General features: G+C 42.7%; 8 protein-coding genes and 1 long non-coding RNA gene across 18 annotated transcripts; 7 read left to right on the forward strand and 2 right to left on the reverse strand.

Moving 5' to 3' along the window:
- The first annotated feature begins 164 nt into the window (after window positions 1-164).
- Window positions 165-2,031, forward strand: LOC6625274 (cytochrome b5 reductase 4). Its single transcript, XM_002049329.4, has 2 exons — window positions 165-1,536; window positions 1,608-2,031. The coding sequence occupies exons 1-2, from the start codon at window positions 221-223 to the stop codon at window positions 1,909-1,911; spliced, it is 1,620 nt and encodes a 539-aa protein (XP_002049365.1). The 5' UTR covers window positions 165-220; the 3' UTR covers window positions 1,912-2,031.
- Window positions 2,032-2,123: 92 nt separating this feature from the next.
- SdhA (succinate dehydrogenase, subunit A (flavoprotein)) lies at window positions 2,124-17,983 on the reverse strand. 3 transcript variants are annotated; one of them, XM_070210349.1, is made up of 6 exons: window positions 17,980-17,983; window positions 6,363-6,447; window positions 3,374-4,780; window positions 3,110-3,312; window positions 2,897-3,047; window positions 2,124-2,815 (listed from the first exon to the last, which is right to left on the reverse strand). In XM_070210349.1, the coding sequence occupies exons 2-6, from the start codon at window positions 6,417-6,419 to the stop codon at window positions 2,636-2,638; spliced, it is 1,998 nt and encodes a 665-aa protein (XP_070066450.1). In that variant the 5' UTR covers window positions 6,420-6,447; window positions 17,980-17,983; the 3' UTR covers window positions 2,124-2,635. The 3 variants fall into 3 exon arrangements, with proteins under 3 accessions (XP_070066450.1, XP_015029745.1, XP_015029744.1); XM_015174259.3 differs by lacking the exon at window positions 17,980-17,983 and adding an exon at window positions 6,579-6,686; XM_015174258.3 differs by lacking the exon at window positions 17,980-17,983 and adding an exon at window positions 6,537-6,624.
- Window positions 5,447-6,535, forward strand: LOC116651304 (uncharacterized). Of its 2 annotated transcripts, none has more exons than XR_004304316.2 (2): window positions 5,447-5,606; window positions 5,662-6,535. It is a non-coding gene; the product is annotated as an uncharacterized lncRNA (long non-coding RNA). The 2 variants fall into 2 exon arrangements; XR_004304315.2 differs by having other exon boundaries at window positions 5,447-5,557.
- cer (crammer) lies at window positions 6,867-7,420 on the reverse strand. Its single transcript, XM_002049327.4, has 2 exons — window positions 7,251-7,420; window positions 6,867-7,193 (listed from the first exon to the last, which is right to left on the reverse strand). Exons 1-2 carry the CDS (start codon window positions 7,287-7,289, stop codon window positions 6,996-6,998), a joined length of 237 nt encoding a protein of 78 aa, XP_002049363.1. The 5' UTR covers window positions 7,290-7,420; the 3' UTR covers window positions 6,867-6,995.
- LOC6625271 (facilitated trehalose transporter Tret1-2 homolog) lies at window positions 7,516-8,980 on the forward strand. The gene has a single exon (XM_002049326.4). It carries the CDS (start codon window positions 7,580-7,582, stop codon window positions 8,960-8,962), a length of 1,383 nt encoding a protein of 460 aa, XP_002049362.1. The 5' UTR covers window positions 7,516-7,579; the 3' UTR covers window positions 8,963-8,980.
- On the forward strand, window positions 9,315-10,865 carry LOC6625270 (facilitated trehalose transporter Tret1-2 homolog). The gene has a single exon (XM_002049325.4). The coding sequence runs from the start codon at window positions 9,474-9,476 to the stop codon at window positions 10,797-10,799; it is 1,326 nt and encodes a 441-aa protein (XP_002049361.1). The 5' UTR covers window positions 9,315-9,473; the 3' UTR covers window positions 10,800-10,865.
- Window positions 11,851-22,430, forward strand: LOC6625091 (transmembrane protein 164). Of its 4 annotated transcripts, none has more exons than XM_015173988.3 (5): window positions 11,851-12,275; window positions 20,685-21,078; window positions 21,138-21,330; window positions 21,386-21,486; window positions 21,746-22,430. In XM_015173988.3, the coding sequence occupies exons 2-5, from the start codon at window positions 20,749-20,751 to the stop codon at window positions 22,064-22,066; spliced, it is 945 nt and encodes a 314-aa protein (XP_015029474.1). In that variant the 5' UTR covers window positions 11,851-12,275; window positions 20,685-20,748; the 3' UTR covers window positions 22,067-22,430. The 4 variants fall into 4 exon arrangements, with proteins under 4 accessions (XP_015029474.1, XP_015029473.1, XP_002049358.1 ...); XM_015173987.3 differs by lacking the exon at window positions 11,851-12,275 and adding an exon at window positions 17,412-17,508; XM_002049322.4 differs by lacking the exon at window positions 11,851-12,275 and adding an exon at window positions 18,539-18,820.
- Window positions 12,273-14,712, forward strand: LOC6625269 (facilitated trehalose transporter Tret1-2 homolog). Of its 2 annotated transcripts, none has more exons than XM_070210350.1 (2): window positions 12,273-14,367; window positions 14,625-14,712. In XM_070210350.1, the coding sequence occupies exon 1, from the start codon at window positions 13,040-13,042 to the stop codon at window positions 14,363-14,365; it is 1,326 nt and encodes a 441-aa protein (XP_070066451.1). In that variant the 5' UTR covers window positions 12,273-13,039; the 3' UTR covers window positions 14,366-14,367; window positions 14,625-14,712. The 2 variants fall into 2 exon arrangements, with proteins under 2 accessions (XP_070066451.1, XP_002049360.1); XM_002049324.4 differs by having other exon boundaries at window positions 14,568-14,646.
- LOC6625092 (facilitated trehalose transporter Tret1-2 homolog) lies at window positions 14,832-16,797 on the forward strand. 3 transcript variants are annotated; one of them, XR_001450248.3, is made up of 3 exons: window positions 14,832-16,176; window positions 16,242-16,372; window positions 16,431-16,797. XR_001450248.3 is itself a non-coding variant. In XM_015173986.3 (3 exons), the coding sequence occupies exon 2, from the start codon at window positions 15,342-15,344 to the stop codon at window positions 16,158-16,160; it is 819 nt and encodes a 272-aa protein (XP_015029472.1). In that variant the 5' UTR covers window positions 15,107-15,221; window positions 15,287-15,341; the 3' UTR covers window positions 16,161-16,176; window positions 16,431-16,795. The 3 variants fall into 3 exon arrangements, 2 of the variants coding, with proteins under 2 accessions (XP_002049359.1, XP_015029472.1); XM_015173986.3 differs by lacking the exon at window positions 16,242-16,372 and having other exon boundaries at window positions 15,107-15,221; window positions 15,287-16,176; window positions 16,431-16,795; XM_002049323.4 differs by lacking the exon at window positions 16,242-16,372 and having other exon boundaries at window positions 16,431-16,796.
- Window positions 22,431-22,609: the final 179 nt, after the last annotated feature.

The raw sequence follows: 22,609 nt of genomic DNA on the forward strand, positions 1-22,609 counted from the left end.
TTTAAATATATGTAAATGTTATGTGGCAACGATTTTTATGCTGAATGCAATTAAATACATTGTTGGGTTTGCACAATATAATTTTAAGTGATTTAGTAAACTTTTGTTATCGATATCGCAGCTTCTACGCACACCAATGTTATCGATGTCAAGCAGCTGATTTAGTTTACAAATCGATTAATCCGATTTCAGCTGTTGATCCAAATTATTAAACTGCACCATGGCCGACTCGAAGTTAAAGCCACCCACCTCAAAGGATAAAGCGCCGCTCAAACCGCCAGCTGTGGCTGCGTTATCCATCAGCAATTTGCAGCTGCCGAGTTCGGCGCAACAGAAATTGACTGTAGGCTCCAACAACACAGGCTCGGGCTCGGCAACGGGCAATCCGCGCAACAAATGCGCCCTCAAGCCTGGTTACTCCTTGATGAGCTGGGTACGCTTATGCAATTCGGGCGATGATCTCTCTGGCACCGGTGGACGCGTTGTACCCGTTAGCCGTGCCGAGCTAGCCAAGCACAATCAGGTCAATGACGCCTGGATGGCCATACGGGGCAAGGTATTTAATGTGACACGATACATGGACTTTCATCCGGGCGGTGTGGATGAGCTGATGCGCGGTGTTGGACGCGATGCTACCAAACTCTTTGACGAAGTGCACGCCTGGGTCAACTATCCCCAATTGCTCGGCAAATGCTATGTGGGTCCGCTGAAAGAAAACGTTACTGCCAAAGTGCAAACGGTGGCAATTCGACCGCCGCCAGCGCCAACGGAACTTGTACCGCGCTTCGATTGGATACAACAGCGTAGCGAATTGACACTCTGCTTCTATACGCGACGCATGGCTAATCCTGGGATGCTGCTGAAACGCAAGTCCGCTGCTGACGCCCTGGAGCTGTACATCCAATTGGCAAGCAGTTGGCATGTCTTCGATTTTAAGCTCAGCGACGCCGTCGTTTGGCCACCAAAGGCTGTGCGTGTTGGTCATGAAACAGGTAAAATTGAAGTGGTGCTTAGCAAGCAGGTAGCAGAGCCCTGGACAACATATGGCAGCCAGAAGGTTGACAAGCTGAATGCACCAAGTGAGGAACACTATGAATATGAAGTGTTACACTGCGCTGACTTTAATCACGACTCCTTTCAACTGAGTCTCCAGAGCGTCAAAGAGGCGGTGCTCATGCATGTGCCAGTGGGTTATCATCTGGACATCGAAGTGCCACATAATGGCCAGCTGCTAGAGCGCAGCTATACACCCGTGCCCCACAACTGCCTGCCTTCCAACAGCGCTCAAATAGACACAGACTCTAGTCCAGGCATCAGGCAGGACTTTCTTGTCAAGTATTATGAGAATGGTGCAGTGTCCAGGCAGTTGCATCAGCTGCAACCAGGCGCCACTGTTCGACTGAGTTTGCCGCGGGGCAGCTTTGCGCTGTCCGCGCTGGAACCACATCGAAACATCTTGCTCCTGGCCGCAGGCAGCGGCATCACACCCATTTTAAGTCTTCTGCGGCCGTTGCTTCGGCGGCATACGAATCGCCTGTGAGTCACGGTTTTCTTTTTTTAGCTATTATGCTTGTATTTATTAATTATTATTTTATTTATTCCCACAGCGAACGTCTGCAGCTGCTTTACTTCAATAAGACAAACTCGGATATATGGTTGCGGGATAAGTTGCAGGCCCTACAGGAAGCCGATGAGCGTTTCACGTGCAAGCACATTTTATCGCAGGCGGAGCAGCCAGTCCAATGCGGTCGCATCTGCCAGGAGCTGTTAGCGCCGTTGTTTGATAAACAGCAAGCCGAGTCCTTCAGCTACGTGGCAGTGTGTGGACCTACTGGATTCAACACAGCCGCGCTGGACAGCTTGAAGGCACTAAATCTTAAGCCTGAGCAAGTGCATGTCTTTCAGGGCTGACATTGACGCAATTTCACTCGAGGAATCTTAACCAAGCTTTCTTATTTTTTCAATTTTCTTTGTATTTATAGTATCAGGCTAATTTCCAACTTGTACAAAATATAGAAAATTTATTGTCAATTTTTATGATCTTTCCTAAATAAGCCAGAGACTTTTATACATTTTGGTTTTTGCTTTCCCGCCAATGTATAAGCAAACTTCGTGTTTAAAAATTTTCTTTCTAGCAGATTGTTTTGTTTTTATATATATATTTTTGTTTAAATAATTTAATAAATTTAACAAATACTAGAAAATTTTTATTCCTGACGTTTTTGTTATTTTTTTTTTTACAGAAAAGGCGTCGTCGTCATTGTCGCAAATTTCTTTGACAAGGTTTTGCACATTTTTTTAAATAAAAAAGTATTTCAATTTAAGAAACAAACAAAAATATTTCCTGTTATTGTAAAGAGCATTGGTAGAGCGTACAAAAGAGAGAAGCTTTTCAATATAAGACATATCAAATTACAGAACAATGCTAAAGAATTTTGATAATATGGGTTTTAAACAAATCTCTGCAAAATACGGCAGAAAGCAGCAGCATAAAATTTATAGAAAATTGCGACTCGCGAATTTTCGCACCAACAACACTGTACGCCAGCTCACTGTTAAGTAAACATGCGAGTGTTTGTGTATAGTTTCTGTTCGTGTGTGTGTGTGTGTGTGTGTGAATATGAGAGGTCTTCATCTAGTAGGAGCGAATTGCTGGTGGCACTGTCTCCACCTCGTTGTCCAGCGTGTGATCGATGACTGGTCTGTATTTAAGATCGATATCGCCTTCTTCGGAGCACACCCAGGCGAGCGTGTGCTTGCGCCAATGTTGCTCGATGGGCTTCTTCTCCTGGTTTTCCAGGGGCTTGCTGTAGTCCTGTAATATACGTAAACAAGCATTAATGGATGTTAACTTGATTAAGAATACAAAAACAGCATTTGTTATTCTGTTGCTTACGTATTCATCGAGGCGCACTTTAAAATCTTCGCGTGCGTGTGCGCCACGTGATTCCTTGCGCGCCTCGGCGCCCACAATGGTCATCTGTGCATTGGCCAGCAGATTCTGCAGCTCCAGTGTTTCAATCAGATCCGAGTTCCACACAAGCGATCTGAGGTTCAGAAAAACCATTAAAATTATAATTTAAGGCACATTATCAAGGGTGTTACGCACTTGTCGATAACCTTGACGTCCTTGAATAGCTTGTAGATCTCCTTCATTTCGCGCACACCCTTTTGCAGTATGGGACCATCACGGAATACAGCCGCATGATTCTGCATGCATCGCTGCATCTTAAGACGCAGATCGGCGGTGGTGATATTACCATTTGCATGGCGCAGCTTATCTAAATTGGCCACTGAGAACTCGCCAGCATTCTAGAAAAGATTGAAGAGTTATTTGAATTCGGATTTAAGAAATTATTTGTAGGTCACTCACATCCTTAACCGTGGGCGCCGGTGCACCTGGTTTGTTCTCCTCGGCAATGGTTTTGGCGCAGGCACGTCCAAAGACCACAAGATCTAGCAGAGAGTTGGCACCCAGCCGGTTGGCACCATGAACCGAACTACAGGCCGCTTCACCTGCAGCATAGAGGCCGGGCACAATCTTATCGTTGCCATCTTTATCGATGGTCAACACCTGGCCACGATAATTGGTTGGAATGCCGCCCATATTGTAGTGCACAGTGGGCAGCACGGGGATGGGTTCGCGTGTGACATCGACGCCGGCAAAGATCATGGCCGTCTCGGAGATGCCAGGCAGCCTTTCGGCCAACTGTTTGGGCGGCAAATGGTGCAGTTGCAGGTATACGTGATCCTTTTCGGGTCCCACGCCGCGGCCCTCCATTACCTCAATGGTAATGGATCGGGAGACAACATCACGCGAGGCCAGATCCTTGGCGACGGGCGCATAGCGCTCCATGAAACGTTCGCCTTTGGAATTGATTAGATAACCACCCTCGCCGCGGCAACCCTCGGTTATAAGACAGCCGGCGCCATAGATGCCTGTGGGATGGAACTGCACAAACTCCAGATCCTGTGAGGGCAGACCCTGGCGTGCCACCAAAGCGGTGCCATCACCAGTGCATGTATGCGCTGATGTGCACGAAAAGAAGGCGCGTCCATAGCCGCCTGTAGCCACAACCGTATTCTGGGCACGGAAACGATGCAGACTGCCATCCTCCAGATTGATGGCCAGCACACCACGACACTCGCCATCCTCAAAGATCAAGTCCAGCGCAAAGTACTCGACAAAGTAATGGCAATCGTAGCTCAACGACTGTCCGTAAAGTGTATGGAGCAGGGAGTGACCCGTACGATCCGCAACGGCACAACATCTGTGCGCCTGACCACCCTTGCCAAACTTCAGACTCTGGCCGCCAAAGGCGCGCTGATAGATCTTGCCGTCCTGGGTGCGCGAGAAGGGCATGCCATAGTTCTCCAGCTCGATGACAGCTTTGGGTGCCTCGCGTGTCATATAGTGTATGGCATCCTGATCGCCAAGCCAATCGCTGCCCTTGATCGTATCATACATGTGCCATTTCCAGTCATCTTGCTCCATGTTGCCTAGCGCCGCGTTAATGCCGCCCTGGGCGGCAATCGTGTGCGAGCGTGTGGGAAACAGTTTCGTGATGACAGCCGTGCGAAAACCTTCAGCGACCAGGCCGAAGGCTGCACGCAGTCCAGATCCACCGGCACCTACAACAATTGCATCGTAGGCATGATCCACAATCGGATATTGCTTGGAAATGGCATCCGGATTCGCTGATTTCGCCTGCTGCTGCCCCGGTGTTATGTGATAGCTGCGCTGATGCGGCGACGCGACAGCAACTGTTGCCACACGCTGCTGCAATTGACAAGTTGACAAATTGCATATTGATTATATTTAATAAAGCGTATTTTATTGTTGTTGTCGGTGAGATAAGAGCAATTAGTCACACGATTTGTGTAACCCAAAGATTACAATAGCCCCAATTTACGATCAGCTGTTTAGCCTAAACAATATTTGATAAATAACCTTTGTCCTTACATTTTGTAATTTGTCTGGCAAACGGCAGCTGTAAATTTAATGACCGCATTCGTTTTTAATGTGCATTGTTTATGGGGTAAACAACAACAAGTGTTGCCCCAAGCTGGTGATACGCGCGTGACAAATATCGTATAAGAAAAGCACGAAAAAATGAATATGACAAAGATGTGCTCAGTGTTGCCCACTATTTCAAAACAAACTATTCTATACTAAAAAGCCTGTAAGCACATCCAATTATGCATGTAACCAATAATGAAGTTGTCTCCAGATTGTAGGCACATTGCAATTTCGCAATACACGAAAGTACATATAATTTTAGTTGTTCGCTCAATGTCATTTCTAACAACAGGTTAAAATTGCCTCTATTAGCTCTTTAAATTTGAAGCCAGCTTTAAACAGACGCAAGCGTATTACGCATCACTGGCACTAGGGCAAGCCGGTCTGGGCAAATACTAAAGTCACTTTTAGTGTATATGTTTTATGTACATAGGGCAACACTTAAGTTTTATATTTATTGCTGCTTATAGAACTTCCAACTATTTCAGCTCGTGAAATAACCGCATTATCAAAGCTGAAAGTGTTAATGGAGATAAGGTGACTTTCTATTTTGTTTTGCAAAAACACGGCCAATTATCACATGCATGTATGTACACACGTACATATGCATTATACATTTCTATTTGTATTTGTTTATGCAGACGAAGAAGAGAGCAGCACACGCCATTGGCCGCAGCCTGGGAACATTCCCATGACAAGTGTTGATAAATGTCTGGCGTTTATCAGTTAAAGCGGCGCTTGAAATGGCACACAGATTAACATTTTAGTTGCTTATGCAATAGTTGTAATATAAAGTATAGCTCATATCAATAATTTGCATTGTATAATCAGCTGTAGAACAGTGGCCGCGCCTCTCTCGCATGTGGGCATTGAATGTGCTGGCTTATCAGCTCGGCAAAGCGCTTTAATAACTCAAAGCAAGACAACACCTATCAAAAAGCCGAATTTTAATACCGATTTGTTGCCAAACTAGACGCCGGGGGAGGGGGTTCGGCGGCGTTGGGTGCTGCGTGCAACATAACCTCTGTGCTTTAGCTGCATTCACAAATAGGGCTTGGCAAATGACAACTGCAGTGAAATCACGACGAACTGGTGCATGATTTGGGTTTACGCAATGCCAGGGAACACTTAGCTGCAGACATTCGTCTGGGCCAAAATTTAACAAATTACATAACACCGCCACGGACCCGTGAGGTTTGCGTTTTGTTCGCACTTCTTTTCGCCTGCGCCGACAATGACGCAAACACAAACTTGATGTGGATTTGGTTAGCTGTTCACGTAAATGCGCAGCATTCTTGATTGTGTAATTTAATTGTAGTGCGTTTGGGCCACAGCTACCTACCATTGACGTGACTGCATTTTTGGCCAAAATCGATGGCACACGCATAATTCGGTACATTTTTGAGGTTGCTGCTGCTCCGCTATGTCTGCAATGGAAGATTCACTTTAGTTTAATGTGTACGCGCACCAGAAAACCAACGTTAATTATTAAAAAAAGTAAAAACAAAATCTATACGTGTTTGTGTCTATGTGTTCCAAAATAAAAAAGTTTACAAACTTTTAAAAGTTATGTCGACTGCAGTGTGGCCCGAGTTAGGAAAACTGATAAATACATTTCAGACCAGGGCTACATACGACTTTTTGTCGGTTTACCTGCTGGTATCGATACTTTAGCAATTGTTGGATACAATAACAGGCGTCATTCTGAACGGCACTTATTAAGACCACCTGTAAAATTTATAGTTCTTATCACGCAAAATGCGACTATATGTCATTCATCATTACCATTTTTATAAAAATATCAACAGTTGTCCGTTTACAGTGTGACCAGTAAAGTAAAAAGCAGTTGCAGTTTACAGCTGTTTATTTTGCATAAGGTAAATAAAATGTACATAAAAGAATAAGTTCATGATTATAAAATATGTCATTTGTTCAGTTGTACTTTAGATTCATGAGATTTTTTAAATGCATCCAGTTACTTGGATGGTCTTGAGCCACACCTATTTGCGTACTCATCAGGTGTAAAGTCCGACATGTTGTTAATGCCCATTTTCCATGTTACCTCGCCGCTTTCAAATTTCTTGTTATGCTCCTCTACTTTTGCTTTAGCTTTTTCGTAGAGGGAACGACGCATTTGCTCTTCATCTCCGGCGTAATTCTTTTTGTGGGTAGTCTAGTATAAAAAGAGGCGTCAACTAGACTATTGCGCTGTTGTGTTTACAAACATTACCTTGAACTGGGCCCATTCCTCGTCAGTTACTAGCGACATGTTTGCAGCTTTGATTTGAAGGGTATACTGGTCGTATGACGATGCAATACAGTTTAGTTTTGATAATACATTCAATTTACGATGACTCACATATAAATATGTATATAATACGACAGAAAGAAAACAATGCTAAATCAAAACAATGCTAACAGAACTCACGTGAAGTTGGCTGCGCGCAATCTTAAACCAATGTGGCAGCACTGTTAGGGCTCGATTTGTTTTTGGTGAATATCGATTTTAAAATTGAAAAGTTGGTTTTGTATTTGTTGTTTACAATATTAACTTAAATTATGTCCAGTTTCTGGGACAGACCCTTTGGACAAAATCAATATATAGCTGCATTTTTTGCATCACTTGGCGCACTAAGTGTAGGTGCCACGGTGGGCTGGTCAGCGCCGGCACAGCACGATATTATGGAAAAAAAAATATTTGGCTTTGCAGTGACTCTTAGTGAATACGCTTGGGTATGCTCCGTGTCCAGTTTGGGGTCCAGCTTTATGGCAATGCCAGCAGGACCATTGGCCAATTGTATGGGCCGCAAGCTAATTACTTTGTTGATGGTACCACCATTTTTGGCAGGATGGGCAATTTTAATATTTTCAAAAAATCTGTACATGCTAATAGCAGGGCGCTTCTTGCAAGGATTCAGCTGTGGTTGCTATTTTATAACGATACCCATGTACTGTTCAGAAGTGGCCCAAGTTGAAGTAAAAGGATACCTTGGCAATTTCTTTATGATCTTCTTTGTGCTGGGCATCGTTTATGCATATATAATGGGATCATTTTTTGATTTTCGTTATTTGAATTACGGTTGCGCCATATTGCCAGCAATATTTCTGGTGACCTTCATCTGGATGCCGGAGTCGCCAGTGTATTATTTGCTCAAGAATAAAAAGCAGAAGGCGTTACGATCGCTACGATGGTTGCGCGGAAGCAGTTTTAATGCTATTCTGGAAATTGATCGCATGGAGCAGGATATTTTAGCAATGCGGGAGGACTATGCAAATACCTGCCAAAGATTACAACAAACTGGAACATTAAAGGGATTATTTATTTGCATCGTACTAATGTTTTTCCAGCACTTTTGTGGCAGCAAGGCAATCATCACCTATGCCGCATTCATTCTCATTGAAACGGACGTGAGCTCCCAAGTGACTGTCGAGCTGTCCACTATTTTTGTGGGTGTAGCATTTTTTCTGTCTACCATAATTTCGCTGCTCGAATGTGCTGGTCGTCGGCCGTTGTTAATTTGGTCTGTGTTCTTAGTCATACTCAATTGTGCACTGTACGCAATGTACTTCAATCTTAAGGATAACAAAGTGGACTATTTGGATTCCCTGACCTGGCTGCCCCTGTCCAGCATGTGCTGCTTCACATTCTTCTTTGGCCTGGGCCTGGGCGTTCTGCCGTTTGTCATAATAAGGGATCTATTTCGGCTGCATGCTGAAGTTGTTGGCTCTGGCATTGTGTGGACCATTGCTCATTTATTTGGATTTCTCAGCACCAAAAGTTTTCCCATAACACTGGAAATCTTTGGCATGGCAATATCCTTTTGGTCTTTTGTAGCTATTTCATGTTTATCGTTGCTGTTTGTGTTCTTCTTTGTGCCCGAGACCAAGGGCAAGACAAATGAGGAAATTCAAAGTTTATTGAATTCTAAGATTGTACAATAAATATGTGTTCTGATCAGACTCGATTAGTGTGTTTTCATTTTTTGATATATGTAGATGCTAAATGCCAAAATAATCGAAACATGAGTTTTTAAGGCGAGTTAGCCTCATGAGAGCTTGCGTTACATTATCATTGAGTTAATAAGTAATAAACAGATTTATATTATTATTATATTATTATTATATTTATTAGCCGTCTTACTTTCTCTGGTCCACAAAATTCTTGTTTCGATTATTTGAATATTTGAAGCATCTATATATTTTATGGTTGGGTGTTTCATCCCAATTTCGAGCATCATATTAACTTTTATTTGTCTGCCACATTTACCTGGGCCCGATATTTTCGAATTAGTCCAATACCCCAACTGGTTTGTTATGGTATGTTAAGTAGAGTGCAAAATTTGTTAGTTTTTTTGTTTTCAATAGGGAATTGTCTTTTTGATTATTCAGTTTATTTTAAAATTGTCTTGGTTTTAAGAGAGAAACTAAAAACTTTTGTATATCCTATACTGGAATGGGCGTCATTAAGCAATATTTGGCCGGCCTGACTGCGGCCTTCGGTGCCTTTTGTTTAGGCGCCTCAATTGGCTGGTCCGGCCCCATGGAGCAGCCGGTAACATCTGGTGCTGCCTACAAGTTTGCGACCAGCAACGATGAATGGAGTTGGATTAGTTCGATGTTAAATTTTGGGGCCGCCTGCATGTGCGTGCCCGTTGGCATATTGATTGGTGCATTTGGACGTCGTCTAATCATGCTGATAATCACGTTACCCTATTTTCTTGGCTGGGGCTGTATTATTGGAGCGCAAAAAACGTTCATGCTATATATTGGCCGATTCGTTGTGGGCGCCTGCGGTGGCGCCTTTTGTGTTATGGCGCCCGTATATACTACAGAAATAGCAGAGATCCAGTTTCGGGGCGTTATGGGCTGCTTTTTCCAGTTGCTTATCGTGCATGGTATTCTTTATGGTTTTATTGTGGGCGCCTATTGCGAGCCATTTCTCGTCAACGTGTTGTGCGGCATCTTGCCGCTTGTGTTCCTGGTAATATTCTTTTGGATGCCCGAATCGCCCGTCTTTCTAGTGCAGAAGGGCAAAACGGAGAAGGCGGAAAAGGCATTGAAATGGCTGCGTGGAGGCGATGCAGATGTAAGCGGCGATATGGCCGCCATGGCCGCCGACAGTAATAAGGAGAAGGCCACGTTCGTCCAGGCGTTGTCGCGTAAGGTGACCTGGAAGGGACTTGGCATCGCAATGACATTGATGCTGCTGCAACAGTTTACGGGCATCAATGCGATTCTGTTCTATGTGAACGCCATCTTCGAGAAGGCCGGCACCGGCCTCTCGCCGAACACCTGTTCGATACTGGTGGGCGTTGTTCAAGTATTCGCCACAATTGTGGCCATTCTGCTTGTGGAGCGGGCCGGCAGGAAGCTGCTGCTGCTCGTGTCGGCAATTATAATGGGCGTCACCACCTTGCTGATGGGCGGGTACTTTCAGTGGCTGAAGGACGAAAATGTTGGCTGGCTACCCATACTGGCGATATGCTTGTTTATGGTCGGTTTCTCGCTGGGCTTCGGCCCGGTGCCATGGGTAATTATGGCCGAGCTATTCGCGGAGGATGTGAAGCCCGTTTGTGGCGCAATTGTGGGCACCAGCAGTTGGCTGTTTGCCTTTGCTGTCACCAAATTATTTCCGCTCATCCTAGAACAATTCGGTCCGGTAGTTACTTTTTGGGTATTTACAGTATTCTCAATTTTAGCATGTCTTTTTGTTGCTTTCTTTGTCCCGGAGACAAAGGGTAAGACTATCGATGAGATTCAAGGTGTTCTTGGCGGATAATTGGCGAGAAAAAAACCAATACATGTATTCCGCTGTCTTGAAATAAATATATACAAAATTTGTTGATATTTGTGTTTTTCTGATCACTATCGAAATTAATTTTTATTGAACATATGCTTTTTTTTCGTTTCTTATTCGTTTCTTTACAAAATATAAAAATGTTCATATCTTACTCCATTTCCATCTCTTCCAATCCGCCTATCGCTTAAGCTTGAGAGTTATATCTGATATCATTATTTTTTTTATAGTCTGGCTTACACGATCTTGAACCCCTCAAAGTATATATATATTGATGAAGGAAGAGGGTCTCTCAGTTCTAAAGCCATTATGAAAAAAAAGTTTACTGTCCGCTCCAAATAATTTTCGGTTCCTTGTATGAGCAATTTTTTTTTTGTTACTCAAAGTATTTTGCCCAAGTGGACATATTTTATATTTATTTATATTTTCTATTTAAATTTATTTATATTTAATTATTATACCCTAAACCCATTAAAAATGGTTATATGGGTATATTGTATTTGTGCAAAATCCAAATGTATGTAACAGGCAGAAGGAAGCATCTCCGACCCCATAAAGTATATATATTCTTGATAAGCATCAATAGCCGAGATCTAGCCATGTCCGTCTGTCTGTCCGTACGTCCGTCCGTCCGTCCGTATGTATGAACGCAAGGATCTCAGAACATTTAAGAGCTAGAGACTTGAAATTTTTGATGTAGGTGCTCCTAGTTCCCGCGCAGATCTAGTTTGTTTCCGATAATCGATAACTTACTCCGGTTCCAAGCAATCGATAAATCGATATCGATATTCTGTTTTTTGGGCAATTTTGGTAAATAATAAGAGCTAGAGTCACGAAACTTGACATATAGCTTCTAAAATAAAATATATATATGCATTTGATATAGGATCCCCAAATGGGTTTATTCGAATTTTTAAAAAACTAATTCCTTGAAAAGTCTTTCTGAGAATAGTGTCATTGACTCTGCTGTCAAATTATTGTTTTACTTTTCTACTCTAACAATCCGCTCGGTCAGTATTGAGTGCTCAGTTGTGAAAAGTTTGTTTGGCTTTAGAAGTGTCCGTGCTCTAGTTGTTTTTTTTTTTTTTTTTAGTAAATTATAGAAATGTGCAAAATTTAAAATATGTGAAAAAAATGTGAATACCTAAAGGAAGAGGAAGTCCTCTCTGCTGTTGAGCAGCGAAAGGGGAACCTGAGAAGGTCCTTGCTGTATTTTGTGCGTGGTATGAATGTCGGCGCGTTTTTATTTTGTGAATAGATTCTAGATTATTGGGGGCCCAAGACCCATTTCCTTGGGTCTGCTGTGATGGAGGTCCTCACTGTCTATGCATACCTGATAAGGAGGTCCACTGAAATGGACTTTACAGGAGCTGGATCCGCTGAGAGGCCGGGAATGAATGCAGGAAATACTGGAATACTGATTGATGCATTTTTCTATAGCAGTGACGCCCAAAAAAAGTATGTATGGTGCTTATTGGATAATCGTTATGGATGCCTGTCGCTGGGCATTTATTGCTCGCATTTATGCAATTGGGTATTCGTGGGCTGCTATTTGCAGTTTCTGTTAATGGAATAATTTCCACATCTGAGTATCTGAATCAATTAGAACGGTCAGCCCGATGTGTACATAATAATTGTTGATTATGCTTTATTTAGCATTTATTTGAGGAACGGTGATATTCATAACTTATACCGAAAGCTTGCCATATTTGGGTTTATTGAACGATTTGTATGCTTATTAACTTTGAATTCAGAAGCTGGTCAGTAAGGGATCTTAAACATTTATGGTCCGGACTATACAAGCACTTTTGGTATTATGTATAATTTCATAAAATATTTCTTGACAAAACAATTTTAATATTCCATACATTCAAAGCTTTTGCCATCAAGAGCTCTAACATAACATAACATAACATAACAGCAGCAGCTTAACATGGCGCTAAAGTGCAAAGTCATGCATATGTGCTGTTAGCCATATTTGCTTAGCATTAACAGCGATAACAGTGAATCGATAAATTGTCTTATCGAATTTAAATGCCGTTGGAATTAAATTGATTTTTACGCGCTATTTGTGCTTACAATTTTGAATCTAGCACTTTTGAATGAAATACTTTTGACAGTTGAAATCGAAAGCCATTCTAATTTTATTTTAAAAACATGGTTGAAGCCTTTTAGCATACACATTTAAAATCTATATTCAAAAATCCATATACTGTTCGTAAATGGGACACATAAGGCAATATTGTGCCGGTTTGTTGGCAGCCTTCGGTGCCTTCTGCTTGGGCACATCCCTTGGCTGGTCGGGTCCCGTGGGGCACTCCGTACTCGCGGGTGAAGCATTTAAGTTTGCGCCCAGCCTGGATGAATGGAGTTGGGCTGCCTCGCTGTTTACACTGGGCGCTGCGTGCATGTGCATACCCGTTGGAATATTGACTTTTAGATTTGGACGGAAATTGATTATGCTGTTGCTGATGTTGCCCTGTCTATTGGGCTGGGTGTGTATCATTGGAGCACAACGTCCGTTCATGCTATTAATTGGACGTTTTATATTGGGCGCTTCCATTGGCACCTTCTGCCTAACGGTGCCCATATACACGACAGAGATTGCCCAGGTCGAGACACGCGGCGTACTGGGCTGTTTTTTTCAGCTAATGTTTGCGCTTGGAATACTCTTTAGTTTCGTGGTTGGCAGTTTATGCACAGTATTTTTACTTAACATACTGTGCGCCATTTTTCCGGCCATATTTTTTTTGACATTCATGTGGATGCCCGAATCGCCGGTATATCTCGTGCAGAAGGGCAAAACGGAGCAGGCAGAAAAGGCATTGAATTGGCTGCGTGGAAAAGATTCTGATGTTAGCGCTGACATGGCTGCAATGAACGCCGATAGCAAAAAGGAGAAGACCAACATTTGTAAATCATTGTCGCGCAAGGTCACAATCAAGGGCTTATGCATTACAATCATGCTGTTGCTGTTCCAGCAATTTTCCGGCATTAATGGCATTTGTTTCTATGTGGCCACCATTTTCGAGGAGGCCGGCACTGGCCTGTCACCGGCGATCTCTACCATAATAATTGGCGTGGTCGGAGTGGTTGCATTGATACCGGCTATTTTATTTGTCGATATGGCCGGGCGCCGCATATTTCTGATTGTATCCGGCATATTAATGTTCCTCACCACCTTCATAATGGGCGCCTATTTCAAGTGGCTAATGGAGAAAAAGGTCGGCTGGCTGCCCATGACCGCCGTTTGTTTATTCGTCTTTGGGCTCTCGATGGGCTTTGGCCCGGTGCCGTGGCTTATAATGGCCGAGATGTTTGCGGAGGATGTGAAGCCCATTTGTGGCGCCATTGTGGCCACCTGTAGTTGGCTATTTGCCTTTTGTGTCACCAAAGTATTTCCATTATGCTTGCGGGATCTCGGTCCGTCAACGACATTTTGGGGCTTCTGTGTCATTTCATTCTTATCGATTTTTTTCGTCATTTTCGTTGTGCCGGAGACCAAGGGCAAGAGCTTAGATCAAATCCAAGAGCTGCTCAAAGGCTAAAGGTATCTGAATATTATAATCTTTATATATTCGACTGATCCGCTTCAACAATTGATCATGCTAATCAATTGGTCGGTCAGCTATGTGAGAGTATACAGATATTTATTAATATATTCGATTTTAAGAAAGTAATACCATTAAACACCTCCTATCGCAGAGCAATTTTACAAGCTAATTGAATTTTCTTAATCCCGTTTTACAGATATTTAAATTTATTTATATTAACTACATATTTGTTATATACCTGATTTAATTATAGAACACCTTTCTCTGCTTCTTCTGCTACCGACTGCGCAATACACTCATATTTTGTTGCAATTTGTGTTGGCAGAAGTGGGCGTGGCCCTTAGCTAGTGTATACAATTCCATGCTAAACTTTCGCAAGCTATTCCAGATCGAGCAGCCTCATTATATTCGGGGTTTTTTCGTTCATAAATTAAATAATATATAACATAAATATCACGACATGGGCATACTCAAGCAATATCTGGCCGGCCTCTCGGCATCCTTTGGTGGCTTTTGCTTGGGCACCTCGGAGGGCTGGTCGGGACCCGTCCAGCATTCGATCCTGGCCGGAAACGCATACAAATTTACGCCCACCCTAAATGAGTTCGCTTGGACCGCCTCGCTGTTCGATCTGGGCGCCGCCAGCATGTGCATGCCATCCGGAGTGCTGATAGCTGCATTTGGACGCAAATTGGTTATGCTGCTGCTGGCCGTGCCATTTTTCTTGGGTTGGGCATGCATTTTATTTGCCCAACATGTGTGTATGCTGTTCATCGGACGCTTCGTTTTGGGTGCCTGCAGTGGGGCGTACAGCGTCGCCGCGCCCATTTACACAACGGAGATAGCCGAGGTGAAGAGCCGCGGCATTATGGGATTCTTTTTCCAATTGATGATCGTAAACGGAACACTCTTTAGCTTTATAGCTGGCAGCTATTGTTCGGTAGAAACCTTTAACATATTGTGCAGCATCATGTCAATCGTTATATTTGTGCTATTAATCTGGGTACCCGAATCGCCCGTATATCTCGTGCAGAAGCGACGGCCCGACAAGGCGCAGAGCGTCCTCCGGCGGCTGCGTGCCGCCGATGCCGATATAAGCGCAGACATGGCTATCCTAATCGCAGATACCCAAAAGAAGAAAGCCACCTGTGGCCAGGCATTCTCGCGCAAGACCACAATCAGAGGCATCTTCATATCCGTAACGCTGATGGTGTTCCAGGAGTTTACGGGCATCTGTGCCATCACCTTCTATGTGGCCAGCATATTCGAGGAAGCCGGCACTGGGATTCCCACGGGAGTCTGCACCATTATCATTGGCGCTGTTAGCGTCATATCGACGATTCCGGCAACTATGTACATCGATCGACTTGGTCGAAAAATGCTGCTGATATTCTCGGGTGTCTTGATGGGCATCACAACCCTAGTGTTGGGCTTCTATTATATGGGCATGAAGGATTTGAATGTCGGCTGGGTGGCTGTGACATCCGTTTGTGTATACGAAATTGGCTACTCGGTGGGCTATGGCCCGGTGCCGTGGCTGGTTATGGCCGAGCTGTTCGCGGAGGATGTCAAGCCCATTTGTGGCGCCATCGTGGCCACCTGTACTTGGCTATTTGCTTTTGCCGTTACCAAATTGTTTCCGGTATGCGTGCTGGAGTTCGGTTCGGCGATCACGTTTTGGGGATTCGCTGTCATTTCATTTTCATCGTGCATTTTTGTCATTTTCTGTGTGCCGGAGACGAAGGGCAAGAGCTTAGATGAAATCCAACAGTTGCTCAAAGGCAAATAAGCGAGGACAAAGAAAGGTATATAAAATGTAATTATTGTTCGGGTGGGAATTTGTGAGATTATGTATTCTATTTTCTAAAAGCTTTCTATTTGAGAATACCATTGGAGAATATCTTTGTACATGATGCTTTTTGAGACAAAATATATCATTGGATTGGATCAACGAAACATTGTCCGTCTGTGTGCATCTCTTCGATAAAACTTTGTTTTAATGTGAAGTTCCGCCGTACATTTTTGTATAAAAACGAGTCGTTTTATTTTTTTTTAATAGGTATCTTCAAGCAATATTTAGTACGGCCTGCCCAGCATACTTTGGTGGCTTTTGCTTGGAAATCACGGAAGGACGGAGCACCTGGTCATTGGATCTTGGCGCCTCTGTCATGTGTATGCCCTCTGGAGTACGATTTGCTATTTTATTGGATGAGCGTGGACTAGCTGGGCGAGGATTCTTATAAATACTGAGAAGCAAAACGACACCAAAATCTGCTTTATCGTCTGAGTGACATCCCATTGTGTATTCAATAAAGAATGATCCGACTCTGTTCTGCTGCGTGGAAATCATTAAAGAAATCCGAAGACACTTGCTCTTAACTTTAAGCAATATGATTTTTATATATCGAATAAACGTTCACTTAATTGCATTTCAATGCACATCAATTATTTCTTACTTACAAGATTTTGTCTATGGCAACTCTGTGCTACCGTTATTTAACCAAGTCGATTCAATTGGCGAGGTGTCAAATCGATTTATCGATTAATTTAATGTTTAACGAAGAGTACCCTTTATATATCTGTATTATCTGTTCAGGGTCAACAACAGTGCACGAGTGATAGATATTGAGCATGACAATGATAATTTACGTGCACCGTGTCTGTAAATAAATCATTTCTGCATTTGACTAATTTGATTTACATGGATGTGCCTATTGCTGTGCTACTCGCACATTCAACCATTTGCATTTCCATCAGAAATTGTCACTCGTTTCGTTACATATATTTGTTTTACCCTGTAACCATTGCAAAGGCGTAAAATGAAGCATGAACAACTGTATAAATAAGTACGTAATATCTTGCTAATCGTTAAATATCGAGGTATGTTTAAAGAATAGGATTCAAAGCCTAAAACTGATCTAAAGATGTTAAAGTTACTGAGCAAGCCTGGGTATCCGCTAGTCGGGCACTCTTTGCATTCTTTGTTAATGTTGTGGTTCCTCGTATTCGTTAGCTCGACCGTTTCTGTTGTGTTTTGCGTTAGTATTCGCTTAATTGCAGTTACATGCGCTCATTTGCCTGTTCCGGACGCTAACGGTAACGTCGCGCGTTTCGAAGAGTCACATGATTTAACGGAGGTAATAAATGGGTGCACAATTTGAGTATTTTAAAATAATGAAAATACAGTTGAAAATTGATTATCCGGGACTCTACTAAGCTGTCGATTTTAACATGTGACTTCTTTCAATTGGGTTTTCGGATTATCCGTACTGAGCTGCGTATTGAGCAACACGGATAATCGTGATTCAACTGTATGAGTTTAATGTACATACATGCATACATGTAAATACTTACATCAAATTGGGAAACGCCCACTATTACTTTTCCCATTATACTCATAATTTTTATATGCACATGTGCAAATAATTATTTCATAATTATCGCCAAAGCTTCTCTAAGCAGATCAGTTTATCGTGTCCACTCGCATTCGCATTTTATGTTTGCTCTTAATCCAATTTGTCGCAATCGCATTGTCATGTGAGTACGCTATGCACATACACATACAAATGCCCTTGCTAGTGCATCTAACTGCATACATGTATCTGCACGTGTTTGTGTGTGTGTGTGTGTGCGTGCGTGTTTTGGCGCCAAATTGACAAAGACCTCGCTGGTCGACGAAACCTCGAGTGAGCGCGTAAAAGCTCCGTGCTCTCAGTGAGTGAGGCCGCTCTCGAGACAACTGTGGTGAATTCGGGAGTGCTAGCAATGTGGTGAATATGCTAATTTCTAAGGACTGCAAAGTCGTACAATGCACTAGCTAAGTCAACATGTCTAAAGAAATATATTTTTTATGTTGATCTTGATAAAATATAGTCAGATATCGTTAATACTAAGAAAGCATATTTAAATATTAGAAATATTTAGAATTGAAAAGCGAATGAAAGCTTTAAAAATAACGGTTACAATAACAATTTCTATTTTGAAATTAGGCAATGTGTCATTTTTTTAAAAGCACATTCCACTCTGCATAAAATCAAGTCGAAAAGACAGGTTTACAACGCTCGGCTACGATTTGAAATGCCTTGCAAGGAGTCGCTAACAAACCACTGCCGGAAACAACCCCCATTTGGGGGATAAATACAGACACAGCGTCAACAGACAGTCAGTAAGAGTCGCAAACGCATTCACAGTTGACGTTGCGACGCGTTTTATTTTACGCTCGCAACATATATTGCCATATTTAATTTTTCTTCAATTCGAGGCAATTTGCCATGCAATTTCATAAGTGAGCATAGAGAATGTGCTTAATTATAAATAAATCAAGAGTGTGGCGCACATAAAATAAATGAGTCCTATGTAAAAATAAAAAAATACGCGATTGGCTTCAAGTGTCGCGTGGAGCTTTCTGTGAAACCACGAGGCTGTGTGTATTAACAACCAACGGTAAAAGTGAGCAATTGCTTATATCAATAAATATATAAATTTTGTAATTTTTCATTAACTATATAAATAAAGCAAAGGCAAGTCAGGTTATTTGGTAAATTAAACAGCTTGAAAAATCGAATCAGGAAACGGCCGCTGTTTTTAAGTGTTTTTGGTGGCGCCCTCTGCTGTTCGCTTTTGGCAAACAGCTGACACAAATGGCGCTTGGCCGGCCAAGCTTTGCTGCCGTTGCCTCTGCCGCCGCCTCAGCCGCTGGCCAAAAACCTTGTAAACATTTCGCTTGCTCATTTTCCATTGATGCTCTCTCTTTATTTCTTGCTCGCTCGCACTTAATGCATTTGCCTCTGCATCTGCCTGTACTTGACAATGAAAACCGTTAAGCGTTTGTTTATTGTGTGTCTGTATGCGTTTGTGTGCTTGTATGTGTGTGTGTGTGCGTGTTATCATTCACCCAAACAGAAATGCTGGAAAGTAGGCTTTAAAATAACTGCACCTGTAAATACAATATGCATATGTATATATACATACACTTGTGGTCAAATTAATAAGTACACTAATACTTGAGAATTTATCTATAAATAATATAATAATTTAAATATAATAATATGAGGGAGGAGTATATAAACATACACACAAGTACAGTCAACGCTCCCTTAAGCGAAAGAACCCAAAAATAACCCACTCATGCTTTCTATAGTAGAGCCTTCGCTGTAAACCATTTATAATTAAGCCGTTAGGTGTGGGAAACGGACTGCAGGTGGAACTGTGACTGGTACTGTGACTGACCAACTGGCACAACCTTCAATCTTGGCACTTGGCCAAGCTTAGACGCAGCTGCGGCAGATGTCAACGTTGACAACAATTCATGTTCAATGCAGTTTTGTAATATATGCATTTAGCCCGACACCCCCACAGCCCACACAGACACCCCCACCACGGCCCAGTTTTTATAGCCCAAACCCATATGGAGCATGTGCAAGAATGGGTATACTCGTTTTCTGCAAGTGTATGTGACAGGCAGAAGAAGGCTTTTGTGACTTCATATAGTAAAAGCTGGAGGCTTGGAAATTTAGAACATAGCTTCTTGCATTTATCGCACAGATCAAGCTTGTCTCAAATCTACGGTAGCTCGCCCTTTTCTAGGCAATCGATAAATATCGATATCGATTGACACCAAATGGAGGATACCAGGTTTCCTAAAGTATACATAGATTAAGAATAATTTACTGTTTGGGCACTCCCGAGTACTTTTCTATTTTCTGCCCTAACAACAAATTAAACAAGTGGCCCACACAATGCATATGCCATGCCTTTTCACTTGACAGTCGTCCAACAAAAAATGAGGGCATGCTGGGGCTGTTGGGGGATTGGGAAATTGTAGGCAGGTGCCTATTTAGTAGTTAGGGAAAGGTAAGCCCAAGGAAAAGCGCCGTAAACCGGAAACTATGGTATTCAGAAATTAGGGGAAATAGAATTAGGATCCGAATATTTTCTTCTTATGGACATTTAAACCTCCAAAATTGACTGGGTTGTTTGCTTTACCAAAACTTTTTCTTATTCTTGCGAATTTATAAATTAAATTTTGTGTTTGTATTTCCTTGGGTTTCGGGCACGTTCTTTTGTTCCGATAACATCAGGTCGTTTATGTATATTATTGGTCTTTGCTTGGGTCTTACCCGCCGGTGCAGGGCGGAAGTGGGAAGGTTGGCATGCGGCAGGCAATTTATTTAAACGCCATACAAACAATTTTGAAACAATTTTTATTTCGGGCTGTTAGCAACACGCAATGCGGTTAATATTTTACGGCGGAGCCAAGTTTTCGGGGGTTGTGGCCAAGTTCTTAATACAGGATTCCATTTGTATAATGCAGTTCCTTGAGGCGCTGTAAAGTGGAGGAAGTCGAGGCTTAAGGGTAAAAGGAACAGACTGTCAAAATGGAGTGGGATTGGGCTGTGGGCGGCATTACGGATGAGATACCACGCACCACGGGACCCGAGTGCATCAACTACATGACCGATCGACGCCGCTGGACCGAAACGGCGCTGCTCTCCGCCTTGTTCATCTATATCATGCACGGGAACTGGAAGCGTTTGGCGCCCATACGATTGCCGCCGGCACATGAGATACAGAAATCGCACAGTCCGATGCGACTATTCCTGCTCATCAGCATGTCCTTTGTCTTTGGCATTGAGATGGGCTTCAAGCTGGCCGGAGGTTCGATGATATTTGCTCTGAATCCTTGCCATGTGCAAACGTGTCTGCAGGTAAGATCTGCTTTATGTCTGCTAAGGGCATTAACTAATGCCACCTCGTTTTTACCCAGATCTATTTGCTGGCTGCCAAGCCCACAAAGACAACAACGGCCCTGTTTCGCATACAGATGAGCAATTTGAATGGACCATTTCTGGCCTTTGTGTTTCCCGAGGTCGAGGGACGCACCTACCCGTTCGAGCAGGCCACCTATTGGATACAGCATGCGCTGCTCTACATCATACCCATTTACATCTTGAGAAGTGGTATATCGTCTTGAGTTCGCTGCATTTATCTCTAATCAATCGAGTCTACTTTTAGGCGCCTACACAATCGAGGACTTGGGCGACTTTAAGTGGGTCAAAATCGGCACGGCCTTTATGCTGTTCTATCATTTTTTGCTGCTCTCGCCACTATCCATCGTAAGTTTGATTGACTGACTGACTGACTGACTGTCTGATTGACAGTCCAACTGTAAGAGCTGGGTTACTGCATTGCAATTGAGCCAAATATTTGTTGGGAACAAAACTTTCGTTTTGTTTAATTCACTTCTTCGTGTGGAAAATGCGGGAAATAGGGTAACTTGTCAGAATGGGCACTGCTTTAGCTGAACACTAACTTGATTCGAAGAAAGACGCCTAATACCTGTCAACTACTCTTCTTTTTGTATATCCTTTACAGTTGACGGGCATCAATCTGGATCATATGCTGTGCGCGGCCCTGTCGGATCCGTTTCAGGGTCAAAACTACAGACTGTTCGCCTGTTGCCATCAGGCGCTGCTCTGTCCGCTGCTCAGCAAAGGAACAGTTTTGCTGTTCGGCTCCGGGAAGAGCCGATGCAATGAGAATGGCGTACACAATAATGTCGGTGGGGGTCGTGAGACGTATACGCCACCGGGCTCGGAGCATGTGCTGTATCATCAGCTGCCGCCACAGCAGGAGTATGTTACAACGGAGACGATGACGGGAGAGTATACTATGCCCACGACAAAGATTGACTAGTATAGCGCGAATATGGAGAACAGGCTATGTCTATGTCTATTATAACCGTCAATTTATTACACAATTTGGTTGAGATAGCCAAACTTAGGTTTGGTTTCTTGTAGAGCCCGTCAAATTTTGTAGCTAGTTCCATAGACCTGTTGCGAATTATATAGTGTACATAATATTCAAAATAAGGCTAAAAAAGATTTATGCTCATTGAGGTAATACTTCAAACTAATGAAACAGTTCGAAAAGGTTCTTGTTCAATTATATGACTATTTTACATTTAATTTTGGTGTAAAATCAAAAGCATACAATAATGTGTACATTTTTAAACATAAGCGCTCAAAAACCAAATAAATAAATAAATAATCCAACTTAAACGTACAAAACAAAACTTTTGAAATTACAACCGCTTTAACAGCAATATGGCAGTCTTCAAATAGCTGCTGTTAATATCAAAATATATATCGATATTTGCCTGTGTGCTGTTAATAGCATTTGAGCGTATGTTAAAAGTTTTGGGTGCCCACAGACGCTTAGCTGTTAGGCATGCTCAGC

The sequence above is a fragment of the Drosophila virilis genome, chromosome 5, assembly GCF_030788295.1.
Source record: "Drosophila virilis strain 15010-1051.87 chromosome 5, Dvir_AGI_RSII-ME, whole genome shotgun sequence".
In the NCBI taxonomy this organism is placed as follows: domain Eukaryota; kingdom Metazoa; phylum Arthropoda; class Insecta; order Diptera; family Drosophilidae; genus Drosophila; species Drosophila virilis.